Below are 22,913 nucleotides of genomic sequence, written 5' to 3' on the forward strand. Positions count from 1 at the left end.
ATGAAAGGTATCATTGCCCATAAAAGAAGTCTAGGTACAGAGGATTCTCGACGCCTACTTGGTTTGACCTTTTACATTATAATATAACATGTTAAAACAATCCAACACACACAAATTACAATCGCTGACTTGAAAATTGTCACCTCTGATTTAATTTGCTTCAACTGTAAACGAACTCTTATTACTACTATTTCTTGGATCAAGTGTCCTAACGTGGCAGCTAAACGCTGACTAGCGGATCTCACTCTACTGTTAATTCGACGGCTGTGGCTTTGCCACGATTGTTTAGAGTGTGAACCGGAGGAGCAAAAGCGACCGCCACATCCCACAAAAAAAAGGATTATACCAGAAGGCTCTTCTCAACCAACGGCTCAGATCTCACCATACCAGTCTTTTCTGTCTCTTAGCCGTGCCTGACATTTGTTAGACTAGAAGCAAAAAAAAAAAAATTTGGCCCTTTATGTATGTGTTTATGATCAAGCAACAAGTATTCGACAATTTTCTTAAAATTTCTATCATAACGTATGAACAAAATTTATGGAACGAAAAAAAAGGGAGAGAAGAACAGTGCACAAAAAAAAGTCAATGCTATTTCCTTTTCTACAATGTAAATATAAGCAAAAAGGTTTAAAATACATAGCTGTGCTAAAATAGAATCGATTTCTTGACCCATGACAAGAGCTTCAAGAAACTTTTACCACATGAACTAACTAAGCACTTAACAAATTGGCCCCTAAATTTTTTTTCATATTAGTTGGCCCTGAAGCATATGCTTGTTGTGCCTGTATCCAAGCACGGCCCTGCTTATCATACCCGTCGATCTGTCCGCCTTTTTCATCTATCGCCACCTCAGTTTCTATTCCTCTCTTTTTCCCTGAATTAAATTGTCGATAAAACAAAGCATTAGGATAATATGGCTATTTAATACTGACCATTACTTAATTTCCATTATTTGACTTTTTCAGATTAAGTGTGATCGTTCCTTTATTCTTGGTGCATCACTCTCATCAAAGGTTAACTAGAGTCCTAGACTTCACATCCACATATGTGCTTGTCTGCTATAATACGTCAAAAAATATACTACTAATATATATCATTATGTAACACAATTCCATAACTAGTAAAATTAACATGATAATGTATACATTGGACGGAAAAAAAAACATGATAATGTATACACGAGGTTTTATTATAGATGAAGGAAATATCAAGGAACGCAATTATTTATGAACTTTGTGAAAAATAATATCACATTTCTACTTTTTTTAACACCATTTTCATTTAACCTTATTATACATTTTTTTCTTTTGGATCTTCTCTAGAAACACACTGAACATACACGCATAGATATGTGCGGCTTTGAAAGATTTAAATAAAAAGTGAGATAATGATTTTCCAAAATTAAATAAAGGAGAAAACAAATAGATGATTCCCAAATAAAAGAGTTAGAAAAATTTAATTAAGGAACAAACAAAAAAGATAGCTTTAACAATTAACAAAAATATAAAATAACTCAAAATAGATTTTAAAAATGGTTTTCATGTGAATATAAACCGCATAAACTTATCGTGAGACCGCCTTAAGAACAATAAATATAAATAAAACTCTTTATTTTCTCTCATCAGCCGCCGCTTTCACTTGACCTCTTCATCTTTTCTTCTTCTTCTACTACCCCTTCTTCTCGTACGTTTTTGTGCACACTGTGGAGCTCGCAAATCTGGATATCATAAATCATAACCACAAGCTTAGCTTCGGGGCCTTCAAGGCCAACCACAAGAAAGTCATGGTGATTCTTCTTTTACTCTTTTGTTTTTGTTTGCCTTTATCATTTTTTTTTAAACTACTTTTATTCATCTTTCTTGCTTCTCCTTTCCTCAAAGGAGATATTGTTTCGAAAGATTAATGAAACTGAAAGATAAAAACTTAAAGGACAGCTCATAAAGGTAAGGAACCAAATTCATATCTAAGAAGAAAACCATTCGCAGCAGCCATAGAAGTACGTGAGATGACCATTTGAACAGAGTGATGACCAGGGAAGTTATGGTTGGAAATACCGAAACCATAGATGGAGATATGAAACGGTACTTGAGGATGTGGACCGTGCCGTACGCGAGAGGAGACTGTGTTTGCCTTTATCATGCTTTTCTAGTTTCTGATTTGTAGCTTCAATCTTTCAGGGTCCAATGATAAAAACAGAGGAACACCAAGAAGACTATATGAGTCCGCCGTGGCTAATGCCAATGCTACGAGGCAGCTATTTCGTCCCATGTTCGATCCATGCTGATTCCAACAAAAACGAATGCAACTTGTTCTGTCTGGACTGTGCTGGAAATACTTTTTGCTCTTACTGTTTGGTCAAACATAAAGATCATCGTGTTGTTCAGGTACAATATCTATTTTTTTCTTTTCTTTGTCTCAAAAAGTTTTGGTTCTCTTTATTTAAAAAAAAAATATAAATGAAACTACAGATAAGGAGATCTTCTTACCACAACGTGGTGAGAGTGAATGAGATCCAGAAGTACATAGACATCTCCTGCGTTCAGACATATATCATCAACAGCGCAAAGATTGTGTTCCTCAATGAAAGACCTCAACCAAGAATCGGAAAAGGTGTTACAAATACTTGCGAGATATGTTGCAGAAGCCTTCTTGATTCTTTCCGCTTCTGTTCTCTCGGTTGTAAGGTAAAAAAATAATAATTGCTTCCTCAATTTTTTTCCTCTGTTTCCACCATTTTTGTTTTAAAAATACAAATTTTCAGATGTTTTAAACAAAAACTCGTTAAGCCCATCACCCATTTCACTTTCTTGTGGATTATATATCAAAATTTATTCAGTAATGGTTCAAGTTTTGTTCATGCACCTGCTCTGTTTTTCAAATGTTATGCCTGGACTGACTGTATTGTTTGTTTGTGTTTAATATTGTTTCAGCTTGGGGGAATGAAGAGAGGAGATCAAAGTTTGACTTTTTCTTTGAGAGGGAAGCATGGGAGAGAGTACCAAGGTGGGTCGGAATCGGATGAGGCTACCACACCGACTAAGATGCGTAAGACCAATGCTTTCAACCGTCTCATGAGTGGTCTTTCTATTTCTACCGTTAGGCACGATGAATATGGACCAGGTGGTGATCAGCGCTCGTTGAGTTCGGGCGACGAAGGTGGTTTCAGCTTCTCTCCCGGAACACCTCCGATTTACAATCACCGAAACTCAAGTAGACGGAAAGGAATCCCTCACCGTGCTCCGTTCTAAATAAAATAAAATAAAATATACTGAATTTCAACCTCCATATTAACCAATAGTTAAATACTACTATAGATAATACGCATCAATATTATAAAAGTGTATAACTCTGGGGGTGAAATTTAGGATGTAGTCGTAATGTTGTAAATGGGTCAGTGTATTTTCATTTTTCTTTTCTTTTTATATTTTTTTAAAAGATAAATGCAGCATAATTAGACACATACGTAAAATACATTTTTATTTAAATATAGAAGAATCTAGGGTTGTATAGTGAAGGGTCTTTAGCTTGTTGGAAAGGGCATGGCTCTTGTGTTGTGTTGTTGTAATGTAATGTGTACATTAAATTTTGTTCTACAACAATAATATAAAGTCAAATTATGTATTAACGCCAGATTGCTTTGTCCACGAAAGTCTTCACCATTTTGTAAAATCCCTTTTGGTAGTAAAATACATATCAGTAATCAGCTAAAATAATTATTAAACAAAAATGTTTTAACGTCCCTAGACCACCCACAACGCGGGGTCCGTAACATCGAATCTCTTAAGAAAAATATTAAATTATTAGTTTTTGTTGGTTTCTGTGCTGGTACTGATCCAAAAACTACGTAAATAAGGATTCATCTCAGCTGTGGTTCGTCACTGTTTTATGGACCACGCCGCACGTGACGACCCACAATTAGTTCTCTTTTACTTTTTTTTTTAATGGGATGAAAAAAAATAAATTAATAAAATAATAAAAAAATGTTTTTGAAGGATTCCACACACGATTTACCGTTGTGGATGGTCTTATGCAACAAAAAGATGAGTGGAGTACGATATATTCTACTCATCCTTATCTGATTTAGGACTAATTTAGAATAACATTAATATGTAATTGAAGTGATGACCAAAAAAGAAAAAAGTCGTACGAGTTCATGAAATTTTATTTAACAACGATGTATTACTTTTGTTTTATTTTAATTGTTATTTTAAATTTATGTACCCAAATTAAAAAAAAATATTTTAATTTTTATAATAAAATATAATTAGTTATATGTTTAATTATATTTAATTGATAAAAAACAAACTAAAAAAATATCTAAAGAATTTTGTATTGAAATTATAAAATAACATTTATTCTGAAATGAAAGTTTTGAAATACAATAACAATTGAATTGAATAGTTTGACGTTTCCGCGGACAATATTATAGTAGTAGGCTGAAGAGATTTTATAATTGTTTAAATATATAGGGCTACATACAAAAGAAAAGAAAAAGTGAGCAAGTTGATATATATAGAAAATAAAAAATAAGAGCCGTATGGCATCTGAAAGGCTGCGATTCTCTACCACCGTTAAGAGACGGGTGTTCTTTTTTTTTCTTTTTGATCAACAGAGACGGGTGTTCATTACCTTTTTCATGGTATCTTATTCAACTTCATATTAGACCTAATAATCCCCGCTATCGAATAATAAATTCTTACGTATACAAGTTCCATGAGTTACGTTTTAATGTTGATAAGGTTATTTCATTAGATTATAAATTACATGCAAAATCATTGGTTATTGTAGTAGTTTTCTCAAAATTTACGATATTTTCGGTCAAACCTATAGTGTTTCGCCGGCTGGGGCAACAACTGGTAAGGGGGTACTTCAGACTTTTCAAAAGGTCGGACTCATAACTAGTTGCACATCCTCGTCACTATGAAAACGACACGTGTTAAGTATAACCATTTGACGCTCGACACGTTTGGAAGAGGGGGACCACGTGAGACCTTGTGTGGGAGTTATCTTGTTCAGTCTCCCAAGACGTTAAGCAATATTAATGGGAACGCTAGCGACACGACAAGTGGTCAAGATAAGAGTTAGTGATAGTATCTTATTAATATTTTGAACTGTTTCTATACTTTCATCATGTCGTGCGATTTGTGATATTTTTGTAACTTGACTTGGAATGGAATATGATACTAGGACATAAAACAGTTATGAAAACAGTGTTAGCAAAAGATAAAAGCTAAGATAGACAAGGGGATGCACGATATAGCTGATGAGTGATGAAATATCTAAATACTTAGCATTATGATGATGATAGCTGAAATATCCACAGTACATATAAAATATTCTACTCAACTGTACCAAAATAGTTGTATGGTTCAATTGAATATAAAACACCTAAAAAAAAAAAAAAAAAAAAAGAATATAAAACACCTAAAAGAGACGACAGGAAACTAATAAACAGCGCCAAACTTTGTAAACAATTAGAAAGGATAAGTTACGATTTCCCTAAGGCTCTGATTCGTGGAACTCACTAATTACGTACTGCCCTTAGACGGTGTTGGTAGTATTGTCTTATAGTATCCGTTGCATTCTTACATATGATATTTATAAAAAAAATTCAGGATTATGTTTCAGCATACAGATATACACACATATATGTATATGAAATCTTGTGATATGTATTTGTGGTTGTATTTTAATCCTATAATATGCTAAGATCATTTATGGTCCGAGAGTTTCTATCTTCTAAGAGGTTCGGAAATTAATACGGCGAATTCGTTTTATACGTCACAGGAAATATATGAGCACCTTTATATTGACAGTAATGTGTTATATATCTGTATCATAAAAACTAGTTTCAAGTTTCAACAGTGAATACGAACATCAAGTCTGTAAAGTGACGTTTGTGGGCCGAGAATTTGCTTCTATCGACGAATAGTTTTTTTTTTCCTTAGATAAAACTAAGACAATCGATCAATTTCATCAAGAATCATCTTCTAGGGTTACAAAAACGCTTGTGCAAACTTATATAAAATGCTCGTCTGTAAACTACATCGAGTACTATAAATGAAACGAGGTCCAAGTAAATTTCAGAGCTATTAGCCTATAGGGTCTATGAATTTTATCTGCGGAAATATCTTTTAGGGAAGTTAACATATTAGGCATATGAAGGCGATTGGCTGGAAACACAAACACACGTGCTTGAGATGTTAAAGTGAAAGTTGGAAGATAATAAACAAATCAAGAACCAAAGGACGAGGCACGATCGAAATACCGAGACATGCGTGAAGGTAATCAGTTATCGTTTATTAGTAGTTTATATATAAGGCCATAGGCTGGCAAAGTTGGCCCAGAAAATTACTGGGCCCTAATGAGCCCAAGTCATTGTATGGCCCAGATCGGGAGTGACACGAAATTATATAAGGCAGAATTAGGAATACTCTTGGTAAAGGAACAAGACGTGTGGAGAGGTTTTGTACACACGAGATTGTTATATATGCCATCTTATTTTAAAAATAATAGTTTCATTTGTTTGGATGATGTATGGTTATTAATAACTTCGAATTTGTCGGGTAAACATGTAACATCGACACCTAATCATACGACATATCGCGAATCACATGGATTTTTTATGTCACCTAATTATGAATTTTAATACTGCATATTCTTCATATTGATTTGATTCATGTGAAGATCTTCTCTAATGTGGATTTTTTGTGAATAGTTTTATGCACACGAAGTTGCTGGAAACAACGTGAGAACATGATCGTTTAGTCATCGACAGGTGTGAGTGTGTCGTGTGACCGTATTGGCACACACACTGACACCCGAGTAAAAGTAGTTATTATCATACACACATGTAACATGTTCATACCACGGTACATATGCTTATTCGCTAACTGTAGGAATGTACTAACCACCGACGAAAAGAAAATTAAACACCGTTTGGGGACAAATGAGTACGATAAGTACGTTTTACTTAACATCAATCAATATTTCTCTGAACATTACTGAAAGTCTACTATTGTCCAGTGTTCATTATATAGGGCTAGACTAACGAAAGTCCCACATGATCTTCAAATCGTGGAGAATAGATGACATTATTTAAGAGAACATCATCTGGTTTATTATTTTAATTTTCTTAAAAGTCCGATTAGGGATGTTGAACATTATAATTCACTGAACTGAACCGATCGAAAACTAGATCAAACTAAATATAATGATCAGAGTCTAGGTATGGCTAGTTTTAGTAGACTTCACTAAAACTGAACAGGATGAAAACAGTTTCGTTGCAGTTTGTGTGTTTATGTCTAGTCTAGTTATTGAAAGATGAAATAAATTGTTATTTTTCAGTTTAATAAAACAAAGAAGATAAATTGTTATTTTGTACACTGAAACCATGGTAAATATTAAATTTTCAAAGTTTTCTTTTTTGACTTAAGTTTTTGTTGGCGTATAGAAAACCTATAATTAGAAATTTAAAAGTAAATTTAAATTCCAACGACATTCTAAAAATAGCGAGCTGGATTCTAGCTAACATGAAATAGTTTTGTCCAGATTTTATGTGTAGCTTTAGAGCATCTCCAAAAGACACTCTATAACTTCATATTTGAAGTTTTTTGTTTTCCAAAAGGAAATTTCAAAACTTTAAATTTGAAGTTTTTAGTAGTGAAACTTCAAATATAGAATATCACTACTCAACAACTTCAAATTTGAAGTTTCACATTTTTATTTGCATTTTGGTCTTTACAATTACATATTACATTTTATGATTCTTAGATATTTTTGTTGTTTATCATTTTAATCTTTAAAAGATCATATTTTATAATATTTCATATTTGTTTTCATAAATTTTAGTTTTACACATAAAACTAAATATAAACCTTAAAATAAGAAGTTTTAAGATTTAAAATATTTAGATTTTAAATATGAAGTTTAAAAACATCTTTAAACTTCAAATATGAAGTTTTGCAAACTTCAAAATATAGTGTCTTTTTCTTGTGGTTTAATATTTAGTTATGTATTTATATTTATTATTTATATATTTACTGTAAGATTTTATTAATTAATATTAATGTGATATTTTTATATATGTGCTAATTATTTATAAGTTTTATGGATTTATATTAATTATAATAAATATAGGGACTATAGTGTAAAATACAAATAATTTTGAAGTTATGTTTGAAGTTTTTTTTTTTGGAGAAGAACATGTTGAAACTTCAAATTTAGAGTTTTGCAAACTCTAAAATAGAAAGTCATTTTAGTAGAACAAAACTAACTAACTAAACTAACTAACTCATGTCTCTTTTTTACGGGACCAGACTAACTCAGGTCTAAATCCAAGAAAAAAATGACAAAAGATTAAAAAGGAGCCGAAAAACCCGTCCCTACTTATAATAGTATAATACTAACAATATGCATTTTTTTCACTAACAATATGCACTAGGATAAGACCTGCGCCTTGTGCAGGGTGAAATATTTATTTTAAAATTATGTTTTTATATTGTAAAATTTCATGATTTCTGAATACATGTGTTTTTGTGTTTAAAATATATTTGATATTTATGTTTTTTCAATGTAGAATAATTAATTAAGTATAAATATTTGGTACACATAAAAAAATATAGAAGCTCAAATCAAACAATTAAAATGAGATATCATTGATATTCTTATAATCATAGATTAAGGGTTATGAAAACATTTGATGGTATTTATAAGAAAAAACTCAACCGTATATATATAGTAGGCATAGATAGGTTTTCGGATTGTTTGGAAAGTTAAAATAATTAGCACTAATTATCTAAAAACCATATTTTAATGTGATATATTGAACCAATATTTACGTAAATTTTCAATAACTACCACAAACATATTTAGCAAAGTTGTTTTAAGTTGTCGAAATTTTAGACTTGGTGACAAAGTATATTATTATCTTAAATTAAACCTACCATATAGAACTTCTTCAAAATTTTGTACCAAGCTTAAAAATTTGGTGGAATCATTAACTTGGTCAAAACGTTTCTCAACTATTCAAACAATATGGTATAAAACAATTAATTTAATCTTACCAAAAGAGTTTGATACATAAATTGTGTATCGGGAAAATTTGGTGCAAATATTAGGATTTTTACTGTCTTCTAATGATCATAATACCGGCAGTTTACGATTGATCCTATTTCGACTCAATTAAAATTAAAAACAACATTTAAACGACATTGATTATAGATAATCCGAAATAAATAGTTATTTTCTAATTAAACATATTGTATTGACAAATTTAAGATTTATATATGATTGAATTTTTTTACAATTTTTGTTTGTTTATATAATCATTTATATGTTGGGCTGATACATATGGATATTTTCTTTTACTAACTTTTCAGTAAATAAAATTTAAATATTTTTCGATTTTGAAGTTTATACTAATTTTCAAAATATCAGATTTTTACTTTCGTTTTGAAAATATAAGATGGAAAATTAAAATATTAAAAAAGACAATTACAAATTTGAAAACTAAACTAAAATTGTGTCTCTTTGCTATAAAATATTTTTTCTTTTATTAACAAAACAACTTTGAATAGCTGCGTCTCTTTTGCTATTATTTTATCAAAGCGTCTCTTTGTTATTAATTAAAAAAAACAACACTTAGAAAATCATTAGTTTCTGTTTTATACCAAAAGCATGCAATACTTAGACCATAATATATAGTAAATTTTGATTTAAATTTCTGTTTTAGTAATATGGACTAAGATTATATCTTACACATTTAAAAAAAAAAATATTATGTTGAATCACAATATAAATCAACCTTGAGCCATTTAAAGAAAGTATCATTTAATGAGATAGTTGAGTATTAATTTAATGAGATCACCGAGTATTAATTTAATGAGATCGTCGAGTATTAAGTTTATCATATCATATACATTTATGTTTGGATTAATATAATATTTCCTAGAAATTGGATTTTGAACTTACTAATTTTTAATTAATTTTTATGGTGCTACGTAAACAAAATTAACATCATAATTAAGTGACATTTAAGCAAGTTTTTTTTAGTTAATACAAACTTAAGGTTACAACTTCTTAAATGTTTTTTTATTAATATATAGAGGATAATCATACTTTTTGGTCAAATTAAAAAATCATACTTAGTACATGTATCTTTACTTTAAATGCAAAAATAAATTTTCATATTTTGTTTAGGAAAATCTCGCATAAATGTTGCTAACTATGAGTAACTTACTTTGTACATAATAAGAAACTAAATTATTCTCTTTATTAATATAGTCAAATATATAGAGTAATTAATCACTGCTTATTTCCAATTTTCTTATTGCGTAACGCAAGGATTCATATTTCTTATTTATGGTGTTCGAAACACTGTCATAAATAGGAAAAAGATTTATATGCGTAAATATAGTCTAAACCAATATTTGAGAGAAGTGAGACCAATGGCAAAACCTGTAATATATTTAGTAAGTTAAGGATATTTCTAAATATGGTTTAAAGAGAATTGTGGAACAGACATGTCAGCATGGTATTGGGGTAAATAAGTATTAACTAAAAGGTTATTTTTTACTTTTCTTCCCTATTAATAAGAAAGGGATGATACATATTTATTAATTTGAATTTGTTCATAAATGTATTCACCTATTAATCAATAAAGGAAAAGTAATTATATGTTATATTGTTAGTCCAATATTGAATTTATTCGTTTTATATTTAAAAAAGAAAGATATAAAATCGTGAGAATATTTTGAGTAGTAAATGTATTACTATCAATGCTCCACCATATATTCATATATTTCCATAAATTAAAAATCCAATTAATGTTGACAAACTTGTGTGAAGAAGCTTTAAATATATTGTTTTACCAAGTAAGATAAGCTTAATTATACGGTAACCGAAATTCCATATAGAGAAAAAATACTTTGATATAAATTTCTATATTTCCGACTTTACAATATGCTAGATATATAGTTCCCTACTTATATTTTCATAATCTCTCTATATATATTCTCCATATTATTTATATGTGTGACAATTATAATAAATTAAATAAATATGTGGCCAGTCCTCATATTTGTTTATGAAAATATGAACACCAAATATAAATCATATAATAAAACATATCTTGTGTGGCTGCTTTCTCTGAGTTGGTCTTCCATGAATGAGACTATTATCAAATTCTTGATTATTAGCTAATAATCAATAAACAACAATTCAAAAAAAAATCAAGTCTATTCATTTACCGAAATTATACAACTGTTAATCAAAAATATTAAAATAACAAAGAGTAACAAACAGCTGCATATAATATTCTTAAAAGTAAACATAAAAGAAATAAGGAAATATACTTGTGGCCTAATTTGGAAAAAAAAACCTATCGACTTAGAAAGGTAAAGCAAGTCAGTATTTTTTTACCGACTTAGAAAGGTAAAGCTGTGAATTAGAAATGTAAAGCTCAAACTCGATTCTTAGTCTCTCGCAGAAAAACATGTGAATTAGAAAGGTAAAGATAAAAGTAATATACTTAAAAGTAAACATTAAAAAAATGTGAATTACAAAAACCTGTGAATTAGAAAGATAAAGCTCCACTTCGATTCTTAGTCTCTCGCTTGAAAATGCTCTGGTTAAAACCCTGAAAAACATTAGACGGATTGCTATCAGACAAAAAAATAGGAGCAACATGCACACGAATTATAAGGCAATAAAAGTAATAGAAACCTTATATAATCACACCTACATGTACACGACTTATTTTATTCGGAATGACCTCCACTATCATTATATATATTTTTAGATCTTGTGCACCAAGTTTAAATTTCCGTTAGTATTATGCAATTAATACCCGATATTTTTTACTCATAATTGCCACTTCTTGAATGACAGCATAATTGTCTATTTTGAAAATGAATAAATAATATAAGGAATGATTGTTTAATCATTATGGACGGATCATAATTGCCAATCATAGTAATTTCCAAAATCGAAACCAAATTAAAATCGCTCTACAAAGGTTGCTATAAATGTACACACGAAACTAAAGACAATAAATTAGTGGCATTAAATTAATACACAAAATTAAAAGCAGTAAATTAAGGTTGCTATAAACGGATGCATCATTAATTGAATGCGAATAATTCGGTTATGAGACTATATTATATAAGTCGATTATTCACATGTATCACAATGACATTCATATGTAATTATTCTAGTAAATTGAGGGTAAATCTAAAAATGGGCTGAGAATGAATATGGTGCCGCCACGTCAGCATGGCACACATGTAAATAACTTACAAAATAAATGTTACTCTCAAAAATTGCTCATTGATTAATAAGAAGGGGATATATCCAATAGTAATCCGAGTATAGATTTTTGAAAACAATTATTATGAGTAGGATATAATTGCAATCTAAACAAAACTATAAAATGAAGGATTTCTCCTAAAATGAACCAAAACTATAAAATGAACCACTTACATTTATATTTAAAATATTCATACTTTTCGGACAGACAAATATCATTATATATGGAAGGATCATAAATTGCCTAATCATTATAGAAGGATCATAAATTGCAAATCATAGTACTCAACAAATCTGACACCAAATTAAAGTCCACCAGCCGAGTTTTCCATATATAAACAAATGAAACAAAACACAATAAATTCAAACATTTAAGTCATACACGCAATTATATGAACGTTGCCATAAACGGATAAATCGGAATTGAATGCTAAATAATTCGATGAGTTATATTAATGTTTGACGATGAGAGTATATTATATGACAATGGCAGACTTATGTAATTATTCTAGTGAGTTAAGGGTAAATATACAAATCGGCTGAGAATGAATATGGTGCCGACACGTCAGCATGGCACACCCATAAATAACTTACAAACCAAAGGTTACTCTTTAAAAATGCTTCTTGATTAATAAGAAGGGGATGCATGTCAAAGCATTTACTATTGGCGCGTTATATACCAAAAAATGAGAATATGGTTCCGTAGCCCGTAGGATGTGCGGTATTGTTTGTTTGACCGTATGTGTAAGTTCAACTCCAAACTTCGAAGTTTGGCAAGTTACTCGGTCGTCGCATTCAGAAAATGTATCAAATATTAAATGTTGAAGTTGAACTACTGCAAAAATTTCTTAGAAATGTTCAATTTAAATCACGAGTTCAACTACGTCTACTGAATAAGTCAACGTGTGAACACGTGATGCCTGATTCATTTAGCATATGGCTTTCGACCCGTCCGAGTTTCCCTCGTTGATTGGAGTTATTAAATACATTAGGCAGGTCCATGTTGAACAAAAAAAAGAGAGTACGATAAGTAGCTTATTAAGGATTATCACTGCAAGCTTTCTTTTTGTTTTGGATTAAGGTTAACCGAGAAGATATAGACCAAAACTCACATATTTCTATCGGGCAAATATTTGTCTCATTTTTATGTAAAAAATCGAATCAGATGATTTCAAAACATATTATTTCTGAGAGTCGACCAAGAATTCGACAGTATCCCAAAATTCGTTTGGTCTTTCCACTTCCAGTTTTTTAATCAATATATATATTTGGAGATTAATGTACAGCTATATAAATTGATGGGTGTATTAAAATTTGGTCTTATTAAGTTACTCCATCCGTTTCATTTTATTTGTCGTTTTAAGTTTATACACACGGATTAAGAAAACATATGATTTTGTATATTTCTAAAATAAAAACACAATTATCTATACACGTAACCACATTTCAACCAATCGAAAATAAAATGGAGAATCATTTTAATAATTTTGCATTAAAACTTTAAAAAGACACTTATTTCGAAACAATTTTTTTCCATACAACGACAATTAAATCGAAACGGAGAGAGTAATAAACTACATTTTACCAAAAAAAAGTTAATAAGTCGTACACCAATAAAAAAAAACAAAACTCATATTTTAGTGGGCGAAAACATTGTTTAAGGAAAAAACAAAGGTTGTAATGATGTATTGATGACTTCGTACGTGCATGAAGCAAGTAAACTTAAATAAATTACTATATCTGTTTAAATAAAATAAAGATCTGCATGGGTAAAATAAACCACCGTATAGTTGACTAGTACGTTAATATTGTACATATTCAAATGCAAGTTGCGATATACAGTAACACAGACTTTATCAGGTCACTTCTTATGACTAGAGAGTTCGCGACCGGGAGTCGCGCGACGCGTACCACGTCATTGCTGACTTCGTCTCTAGATTTTGTATGATTTTCTTGAAACTAAACTGGTTCGATATAGGTTTTCGAAAACGTTACAACAGAAATTCAAAAGAAGAGGCGGATAAGAGGGCATTGATATGCATAGAACATGAACACAGGTATGAAAATCAGTTCAAAAAAAAAAAAACATGAACACAGGTATGATTATTTATACGATCTGGTATGTGGGTAAAATTTGAATGCGGTGTTGCATGCAATAAATATTCAGTAGAAACTAAATAACTCAATAAGAGAAAGAAATAATTGGAGTAATTAGGCTATATGAAAAAAGAAAGTTAATTAGCTTAGGACTTGGGAGACACACTATCATTAAGATTAGAAAAATATTAAATGTCTTTTGACTATAGACAGATAACAGACAAAAGCTAGGGGACCTAACTTACGTGTCAGATACCGGTTCAAGATAATTGAACCATAAGCAGACAAATAATTTCCGAATTTATAAAACCGGTTTATAAAAATCGGCTCTCGTCCTTCGTCTTCCTTCTTCTTCTTCTATATATAACCAGACTATAAACCAACTCTGTCCTACGCGTCGTATCAATACTCGTGAATCTTTCCTTTGACCGATTTCAAACTTCTTCTTCGAGCTTTCTCACATAAACCGCAATGGGAATCTGTGTGTCCTTTCACCGGAGAAGAGACTCCAACTCTCCCCCGACGGTGAAGATCGTCTCTGTCAACGGCGATCTCCGGGAATACCACGTTCCGGTGCTAGCTTCTCAGGTCCTGGAAGCAGAATCAGCTGCCGCTTCGTCGTCGTCTTCTTCCTCCAGACCTTCCTCCTACTTCCTCTCCGATTCGGACTCTCTCCTCTACGACGACTTCATACCGGCGATCAAGCTCGAAGAGCCGCTCCAGGCCGAGCAGATCTACTTCGTTCTTCCCGTCTCTAAACGGCAGAACCGTCTAACGGCGTCGGACATGGCGGCTCTCGCCGTTAAAGCGAGCGTCGCGATACAGAACTCCGTGGGCGGGAAAGAGTCTCGCAGCAGGCGTAACAAGAAAGTTAGAATCTCTCCGATCATGATGCTGACTCAGCAGCCTGACGATAACGGTGCCGCTGTTAACGGAAAAGCAAGCGAATCGTCGACGGTTCGTAAGGGGAGGCCGTTACTGAATAAAACGGCTCCGTTCAAGGCTTCGAGCGGCGGTTATAACCGGTCCGGTTCGGTACGTAGCTTGAGGAGATATACTTCTAACCGAGCAAAGTTGGCGGTTCGATCCTTTAGGCTCAAACTTTCGACGATCTACGAAGGCACCGTGGTGTAGCTTTTTAGTTTTTGCGAGGAACAAACAAATAATCAGTATTTGAAGCATAATAGTTTTTTGCAGTGTTTTTTTTTGTTTGTTTGTTACAAACTGATGATATAATCTTTTCCTTTTTGCTACTTTGTTTGTTTGAATATTGTATATTTTGGCACGTATATGTTACCTAACTAATTGAATATGATTGGCGATGTTTCTATCATTATAGGGATGGGTTATAAACCGGAAGTGGTTGGGTTGTCTTGCATTGCATGATGGGATGAAGAAAAAAAAATTACGTGAAACGTATAATCCAACGCTAAACTTATTTAATTATTTAAGCTGAATAAGTCAGGTGGGGATTAAGCTACAACCAAGGAGAGACTACTAATTAAACATTTCCAAAGTTTACAATGTATTATTCATTTACAACCACGGAGAGATTACTAATTAAATATTTCCAAAGTTTGTATTATTCAAACTTTGAAAAGATGGTGCTATTCAATTTTAGGATTCAAAGAATCTCGTAATATTTTATATTATTGGTTATAATATTTTCAAGGATAAAGTTATGGTGCTGACTTTATATCGTCGATCAGCTAGCAAATCAAAATCATTCATTAATTTTTAAATTTATGATTTTATACTAGTATATTTTAAAATCGAAGTAAATATGCTAGGTTAGGTATCGCATACCCAATTTCCTAAAATATCTCGTTAAACTAAATGTTTAAGTATCATTCATAGGTTTTCGAAAGTTCAAACTAAATTACAATCCACGTGTTTTTAATTGGTAACCACATTTCAAAGAAAAAATGACGATGAATTTGTTGTTTCTTAAAATTGATATCAATTAAGGGACTGTTCGTTTCACCATCTTTTTATCTCCATTCAAATAATCCATTTGTATGGTCCATTCATATGATCCATTCAGATTTTATTGGATGTTTGTTTGTTTATCCAAGTGATTCATCTAAATGAATCAGTTAAATGGATCTTACGTTTGTTTGTTCATTCAAATGATTCATTTAGATGAATTATCTAAACAAATTACCAAAATATCCTTGTTTTGATTTAACCCTATATTTGATATTAATTTCAACTATATTAATTTAATTTTTTAATTTATTATATTTAAAACATAATTATTTTAAATTTAGCATTTTGGCGGGAAACCGTGGTTTGCGGTTTTGCGGTTTTGATGAGAAATCACATTTTTGTTGTTTTGGCGGAAAACCACATTCTTGTTGTTTTGGGCGGAAATCACATTTTTAAAGAAAACCACGCTTTTGCGGTTTTGGCGGAAAACCGCGTTTTGCGGTTTTGGCGGGAAACCGCGTTTTTGCGGTTTTGGCGGGAAAATGTGTTTTTGCGGTTTTGGCGGAAACACGTTTTTGCGGTTCTGGCGGGAAACCGCGTTTGTGCGGTTCTGGCGGGAAACTACACTTTTGCGATTTTGGCGGGAAACCGTGTTTTACGGTGTTGACAGGAAATCACGTTTTTGCGATTTTGGATGGAAAACGAGTTTTTGCGGTTTTGGCGGGAAAACATGTTTTTACGGTTTTGACGGGAAAACTTGTTTTACGGTTTTAACGGGAAATCACGTTTTTGCGATTTTGGCGGGAAAACGAGTTTTTGTGGTTTTTGCGGGAAAACGAGTTTTTGCGGGCGGAAAAACATGTTTTTACGGTTTTGACGGGAAATCGCGTTTTTGCGGTTTTGGTGGGAAAACGCATTTTTGCGATTTTGGCGGGAAAACGCGTTTTTGCGGTTTTGGCAGAAAACTGCACTTTTGCGGTTTTGGCGGGAAAATGTGTTTTTACGTTTTTGACGGGAAATCGCTTTTTGCGATTTTGGCGGAAAACCGCATTTTTGCGATTTTGGTGAGAAATCGAGTTTTTGTGATTTTGGTGAGAAATCGCGTTTTTGCGATTTTGGCGGAAAATCGCGTTTTTGCGGTTTTGACGGAAAAACACGTTTTTGTGGTTTTGGTGGGAAAACGTGTTTTTACGGTTTTGACGGGAAATCGCGTTTTTGTGATTTTGGCGGGAAATCATGTTTTTGCGATTTTGGCGGGAAAACACGTTTTGCGGTTTTGACGAAAAAACGTGTTTTTGCGGTTTTATCATTTCTCGTGAGTGATAAAATGATAATATTTTAAGTTTGTAATTTGTAAATTATATAAGGGGTATAATAGACATTATGTTATTTTGAATGGATCATCTCCATTCAAATGGTCCAATTTGGTTCATTCAAATGGACTCTAACATTAAACCTAAAATTTTAGAAGTCATCCAAATGGACCATCCAAATGAGATATACTATTAGTGCCCCCTGTTCGGAAACTCGCTACGCGTAACGCGTGCGGCTGATATGGGCCTAGCGAGTTAATAGAAAAGCGGGATAAACTCGGGGAGTACGCGGGGCGGAATTTTTGATATAATTAACGATTAGATCCATTAAATATGATTTTAGTGAAGAAGACTAGAAAGTTAATGTAGCCCAGCGGTTTGGAATGCTTAAATTACTGCCAATTCGCGAGTTCGAAGCCTAAGTCACGCCTTTTATTGTTCTTTTCCTGTTTTTATTTAATGAAGGGCGAATTCGTAATTTTGCATTCATCTTCTTCCTTTCATTTCCAGACCTAGTTTCACGCAGCTTTTTCATTCCGTCACAATTTTCATCAGTTTTTGGTATGATTTGCTTCGTTTCAGCTTTGTTTTCTTGTTATAAACATCGATCTAAGATAGATCTATCATATAAACATCGTTTCAAGCTTGAAAAGGTCAAAAACAGATTTTTTTTTCTTATTCCGATTTTTCTGGCCGCATAGAGTGTATTCGCCACGGAGCTCTTCCGATCAGCGTTGCAGCGGCGCGTAATCGTCCTCTACGGGCGCGTTTTAGAACAGGGTTAGTGCCTAAACAAACAGTAATCTCATTTCCATTCAAATGGACCATTTAAATGGATCATTTAAATGGAAAAACGAACAGGCCCTAAATATTTTTTTTTTGTCAAATGAACAGCATATGGATCCCACCCCGTTCCTCATTGTTTCTCATATATTGATGAACTAGATCTTGACCCGCGCTTTGGAAGCGCGGAATATTTTACGATGAAAAATTTCACTAATAACTTAACAAATATTTTGGTAATTTTTAAAAGTGTGTATCTTTATATATAAAGAACTGTTTTCATCCCTCCCATGAAGCCACATCAGATGACAGCTCAGAAATTCGCAACCCCACAGCTTGACACGTCAGATTAATCAGATGCTGCGTATTAGAGAATTGAGGTGGATTTTGGGCTTTGTCTTTCGTTAGTTTATCGTGGCCCATGTCCCCAACCCTAATCATTCACTTCAATTCACACGTCGTCCTCTTCGAAACCTCTGAACGATGATGCGGCGGTGGAGATGATTAAGATCCGTAACGGTGAGTGACCTCTTTAATCGTCTTTAATTAACTTCAATTCACATATGTTCGTCTGTGTAATCCTATATATATACCCATATATTTCTCACATTCGGTTTCGCTTTACACACCGGAAGAGGAATCGCCAGAAAAAGATGTAGACAGATGTGGCGGAAGCCTTAGACGTCGTTTATTTTGTTTCGTCGAGAACCCCATGAACCGGGCCAGCCAGTACCGGTCATCTCTGAAGCTTCAGATTAAGGTCGATGATAAGACCGGTTCAAATCTCCGATGCTTGCTTAAGACCTTTGGGTGTGGCTCCGCTATGGCTTCTTCATCTGTCAGTATGTTCATCCTCTAGATTTTATCTTGTATATATTTATGTGTATATATTTATATATATTCAATCGACAATTTAGAAACTTTGGGAAATATTTTTCCTTTCCGATGATGTCTTATGTTTTTGAACTTCATAGTAAAACTAAAAGATCCGGAAAGTTAATAGTGTTGCAGTTTTCTAATGTTGATTGATTTTAATGTTTTCAGCCATCAAATGGGTGAAAGTCAAAGCTATCAAGGAAATCCTGACCATTATGAACACGTAAGCTCCCTTTCTTTATCTCTTACAAGTTACAAATGTTATGATCTGTTATAAACACTACCAGAGATAAAGGTGATTTTTTTTCTTTCAGTTCGCTTTTTGATGGCATTAACACAGTATTTTTGAGTTGTTGCATTACGTGAACTTTTGGTGTCAAATTGGTTCACTCTTTTGATTGTAGAATGAGTTTTTGAATTTGTTGCCTTTGGATTGTAGATCTTTTGTACAAGGATTACCAAGGAGACCAGAAACTCACTATCACCACTTACTCTTCAACCGGTTTTGTAAGTCTCTGTCTGTTACGTTGGAATAAAGCTTTGCGCTTTATGTGATGATTAGTCTTTGTTATAAGCTTTCTTATTAAAAGTCATAAACTTTAAACTCAAGGTTTGTTTTCATGTGATTCAGTGATAAAGTTGATGTTTTTAGGCAATCACTACAAGTGGAACAAACAGGGGAGATTTGTTTGTGGGTAGTGTAGCTACCCAAGTCAAGAACAAGAACTTCACTGCTGATATCAAAGTTGCCTCTGATTCTTCTGTAAGCAATAATACTTAAGACCACCATCACATAACTTGTCTTTAGATATTCAATATAACTTTTTCTTTTGATATGTGTCTTTCTGCTTTTATTTCAGATCCTTACCACTTCACTGGTGATGCTTTGTGTGTTTTGTTCTCAGGTGGAGCTCCAGTATCTGCACACACATGCTGGTGTTTCCACCAGTGTTGGATTGACAGCAAACCCCGTTGTCAATTTCTCCAGTTTGATTGGAACCAGTGTCTTTGCTCTTGGTACCGATGTGTCCTTTGATACTGAATCTTGAAACTTCAAACATTTCATTACTGGTGTGAGTCACTAAGGATGATCTGATTGCTTCTCTTAATCTGTAAGTGCCTTGCATCCACTACTTTTATGCTAATTCAGAATCTCTGCTTTCTATTTTTGTCGTCTGATCGTTTCTTGAAATGTTTTGCTTAAAGGAATGAAAATGTGAGAGATTGAATGCATCGTATTACCACACTGTGAATCCGTTGAAGAACACAGTGGTTAGAGCCCAGGTTAACTACAACTTGAAGAGCCAAGTGGACTCCATAACCGTGGGTGCTCAGCACTCTCTTGACCCGTTGACCACAGTGAAGGCACCTGTTAACAATGCAGGTATAGCCAACGCGCTGATCCAACACGAGTGGCGTCCAAAGCCGTTCATTACCATCTGTGGAGAGGTTGACTCTAGGGCGATTGAGAAGAATGCCAAGGTTGGGTTTACTATTGCTCTCAAGCCTTGAGAAGAATTCTAATATTTTGGACTAATCTTTGTCTGTTTTTTAAAAAAAAAATTGTTCATTTGTTTTCTTTTTCTTCAAAATAAGAAGAAAAATACTATGAAAGGATAGTCTTGAAGATGATCCATACAAGTCTCTTTCTTGATTATTTAAATGCTTCAAATTATAAAATTAGATGTGTTTACTAATTTATAAACACTTTGATCATTTCAGATTTTGTTATCATTGTCTTATTATTTTTTTTTGTCAGTCATTGTCTTATTATAACTTCGGAGAAATATTACCTCTTTAATATATATTTCAGTAATAAAGTAAAAATAGAAGATTATATAAAGTAAAAATGTTGAAGTGAAGTTAAAGTTATCACGACAAAATATTTCAATAATACAGTAAAGATGTTGATTTCAATAATTTTGTGATGATAGGTCTAACCGTCTAATTACGATCCACCGAAAACAATTTTGTTTTCCACGAAAATACTTTCTTCGTTACATTTTTGGCCAGCTAAGTTCCAACAAACACTTAAATCTACCGTATGCATTTTACAAACACGTTACCGCCAATTTAGAATTACAATTAAAAATAGAAAAAAAGCAAAAAAAAAAATATAAGTTGCGAGTACAATCATTATTTTTCTTTTATAAAAACCTCCAACAATGTTAAATACCGTAGATACATAACATATACACAACACAGTTTATAAATACATTGTTGCCAATTTAAAATTACAATTAAAAGTAGAAAAAACCAAAAAAAAAATATATATATTTGGAAGTACAATCATTAATTTTAAAGAAAACCCTTCAACAATGTCAAAATACTCTACCTACATATATATACACAACACCAGCGCAGAGAAAACAAGACCAATTCATCACCACACATCACACATATACTCAATCATTTGTGAAGCACAATAAAATGCTAACTATACACGACTCCGCGCTTACGCGGGGCTTTGCCCCTAGGAATTCATGATAATTTTAATCAAATATTTATATAAAAGAGAGTTTCCTCCCTCCTGGTGAAGACACATCAGCATCCATGTCACAAATTCGATTCACGTAGGTGCGACACGTGTCCTGTATCTCTCAACGCATCGTTTCATTTAATCGTCGGTTTGGGCTTTCATGGCGTAATTTGTCTGATTGGGCTCCAATGTCGTGATATCCGTTCGGCCTGCTAAGATGATGACGCCTCTGAATCGAATACGAGAAGATCAACGTCTTCGTGCGGCGGGGAGACGGTGACCTTTGTGCTTCTTCTCACAACCAGAAACGGTCTGATTTATGACATCCTCTTTAATCCGATTGATTCTATCCCCCACACGATCTGTCTTTAAAGCATAATTTGAATTGAGAGGCGGTGTGGTTTCGGTATAAATATATGTAAAGACAAGCTAAAATTTTGAAACGCAGTGGCGAGCTAATGGGTATAGACAAGCTCGCTTTAGATTTCAGTTTTGTTTGTCGACTTTGTTTCAGTTTGTTTTTTTATTACCAAAGTTTTAATTCTAAAGCTTTTGTTTATCTGATAAATTTTATTTCAAAATCTTTCGTTTATGGGCGAGGAATCGATTTTCCTGTCAATTTGTTGACCTGTTGATTATCAATCTTTTTTAATTTGCAGGGCTAATTATTTGACTTTATAGGGTTTTGTTCTCGGATAGACAAATCGCTTGATTTTAAGGAAGTTGGGAGAGTTGTAGTTCAGTTGAAAAGGGAGGATGTGACTTTACTCAATCCTGCCGTTGCTTCAAGTAAGATCACTTCACAGTTTTGTTCTTTCTTGGCATGTCTCCAACTTCTGTAGTTTGTGTTTCTTATTTTGTTACCATAACTGATCAGTTGAACTTAGCTTCTGGCTATGTGTATACCTGACTAAACGTAAGAAGTTAGTCTTCATCCACCCTGAAAACACTAACATGGATGGGACTTGCTCTCTGTTTTTTAGACTGGTTGTGTTGTTAATATATCTCTTAGTGATCAATTTGTTGCTGTATCCATATTTCCTCTGAATGTTGTATGCTACTTATCCGGTGTCTAATAGAACTAATAGAACATGAGTTGGGAATTCTCTTCTGGTCTCTGATATGAACTT

The 22,913-nt window shown here is 32.8% G+C and overlaps 3 protein-coding genes across 6 annotated transcripts; all 3 read left to right on the forward strand.

The window, feature by feature from the left end:
• Positions 1-1,581: 1,581 nt before the first annotated feature.
• Positions 1,582-3,630, forward strand: LOC108843637 (protein RGF1 INDUCIBLE TRANSCRIPTION FACTOR 1). The gene is made up of 4 exons (XM_018616910.2): positions 1,582-1,786; positions 2,178-2,384; positions 2,469-2,684; positions 2,931-3,630. Exons 1-4 carry the CDS (start codon positions 1,784-1,786, stop codon positions 3,246-3,248), a joined length of 744 nt encoding a protein of 247 aa, XP_018472412.1. The 5' UTR covers positions 1,582-1,783; the 3' UTR covers positions 3,249-3,630.
• A 10,950-nt stretch (positions 3,631-14,580) lies between these two features.
• Positions 14,581-15,731, forward strand: LOC108852785 (uncharacterized). The gene has a single exon (XM_018626271.2). The coding sequence runs from the start codon at positions 14,875-14,877 to the stop codon at positions 15,535-15,537; it is 663 nt and encodes a 220-aa protein (XP_018481773.1). The 5' UTR covers positions 14,581-14,874; the 3' UTR covers positions 15,538-15,731.
• Positions 15,732-18,762: 3,031 nt separating this feature from the next.
• On the forward strand, positions 18,763-21,015 carry LOC108856203 (uncharacterized). Of its 4 annotated transcripts, none has more exons than XR_008945416.1 (7): positions 18,763-18,947; positions 19,064-19,266; positions 19,473-19,527; positions 19,744-19,811; positions 19,936-20,067; positions 20,165-20,416; positions 20,511-21,015. XR_008945416.1 is itself a non-coding variant. In XM_018629960.2 (7 exons), exons 1-5 carry the CDS (start codon positions 18,929-18,931, stop codon positions 20,001-20,003), a joined length of 396 nt encoding a protein of 131 aa, XP_018485462.1. In that variant the 5' UTR covers positions 18,767-18,928; the 3' UTR covers positions 20,004-20,067; positions 20,210-20,416; positions 20,511-21,011. The 4 variants fall into 4 exon arrangements, 1 of the variants encoding a protein (XP_018485462.1); XM_018629960.2 differs by having other exon boundaries at positions 18,767-18,947; positions 19,064-19,270; positions 19,957-20,067; positions 20,210-20,416; positions 20,511-21,011; XR_008945413.1 differs by having other exon boundaries at positions 18,772-18,947; positions 19,064-19,270; positions 20,511-21,010.
• The last annotated feature ends 1,898 nt before the right edge of the window (positions 21,016-22,913 follow it).

This window comes from Raphanus sativus, chromosome 1 (genome assembly GCF_000801105.2).
Source record: "Raphanus sativus cultivar WK10039 chromosome 1, ASM80110v3, whole genome shotgun sequence".
Classification (NCBI taxonomy): domain Eukaryota; kingdom Viridiplantae; phylum Streptophyta; class Magnoliopsida; order Brassicales; family Brassicaceae; genus Raphanus; species Raphanus sativus.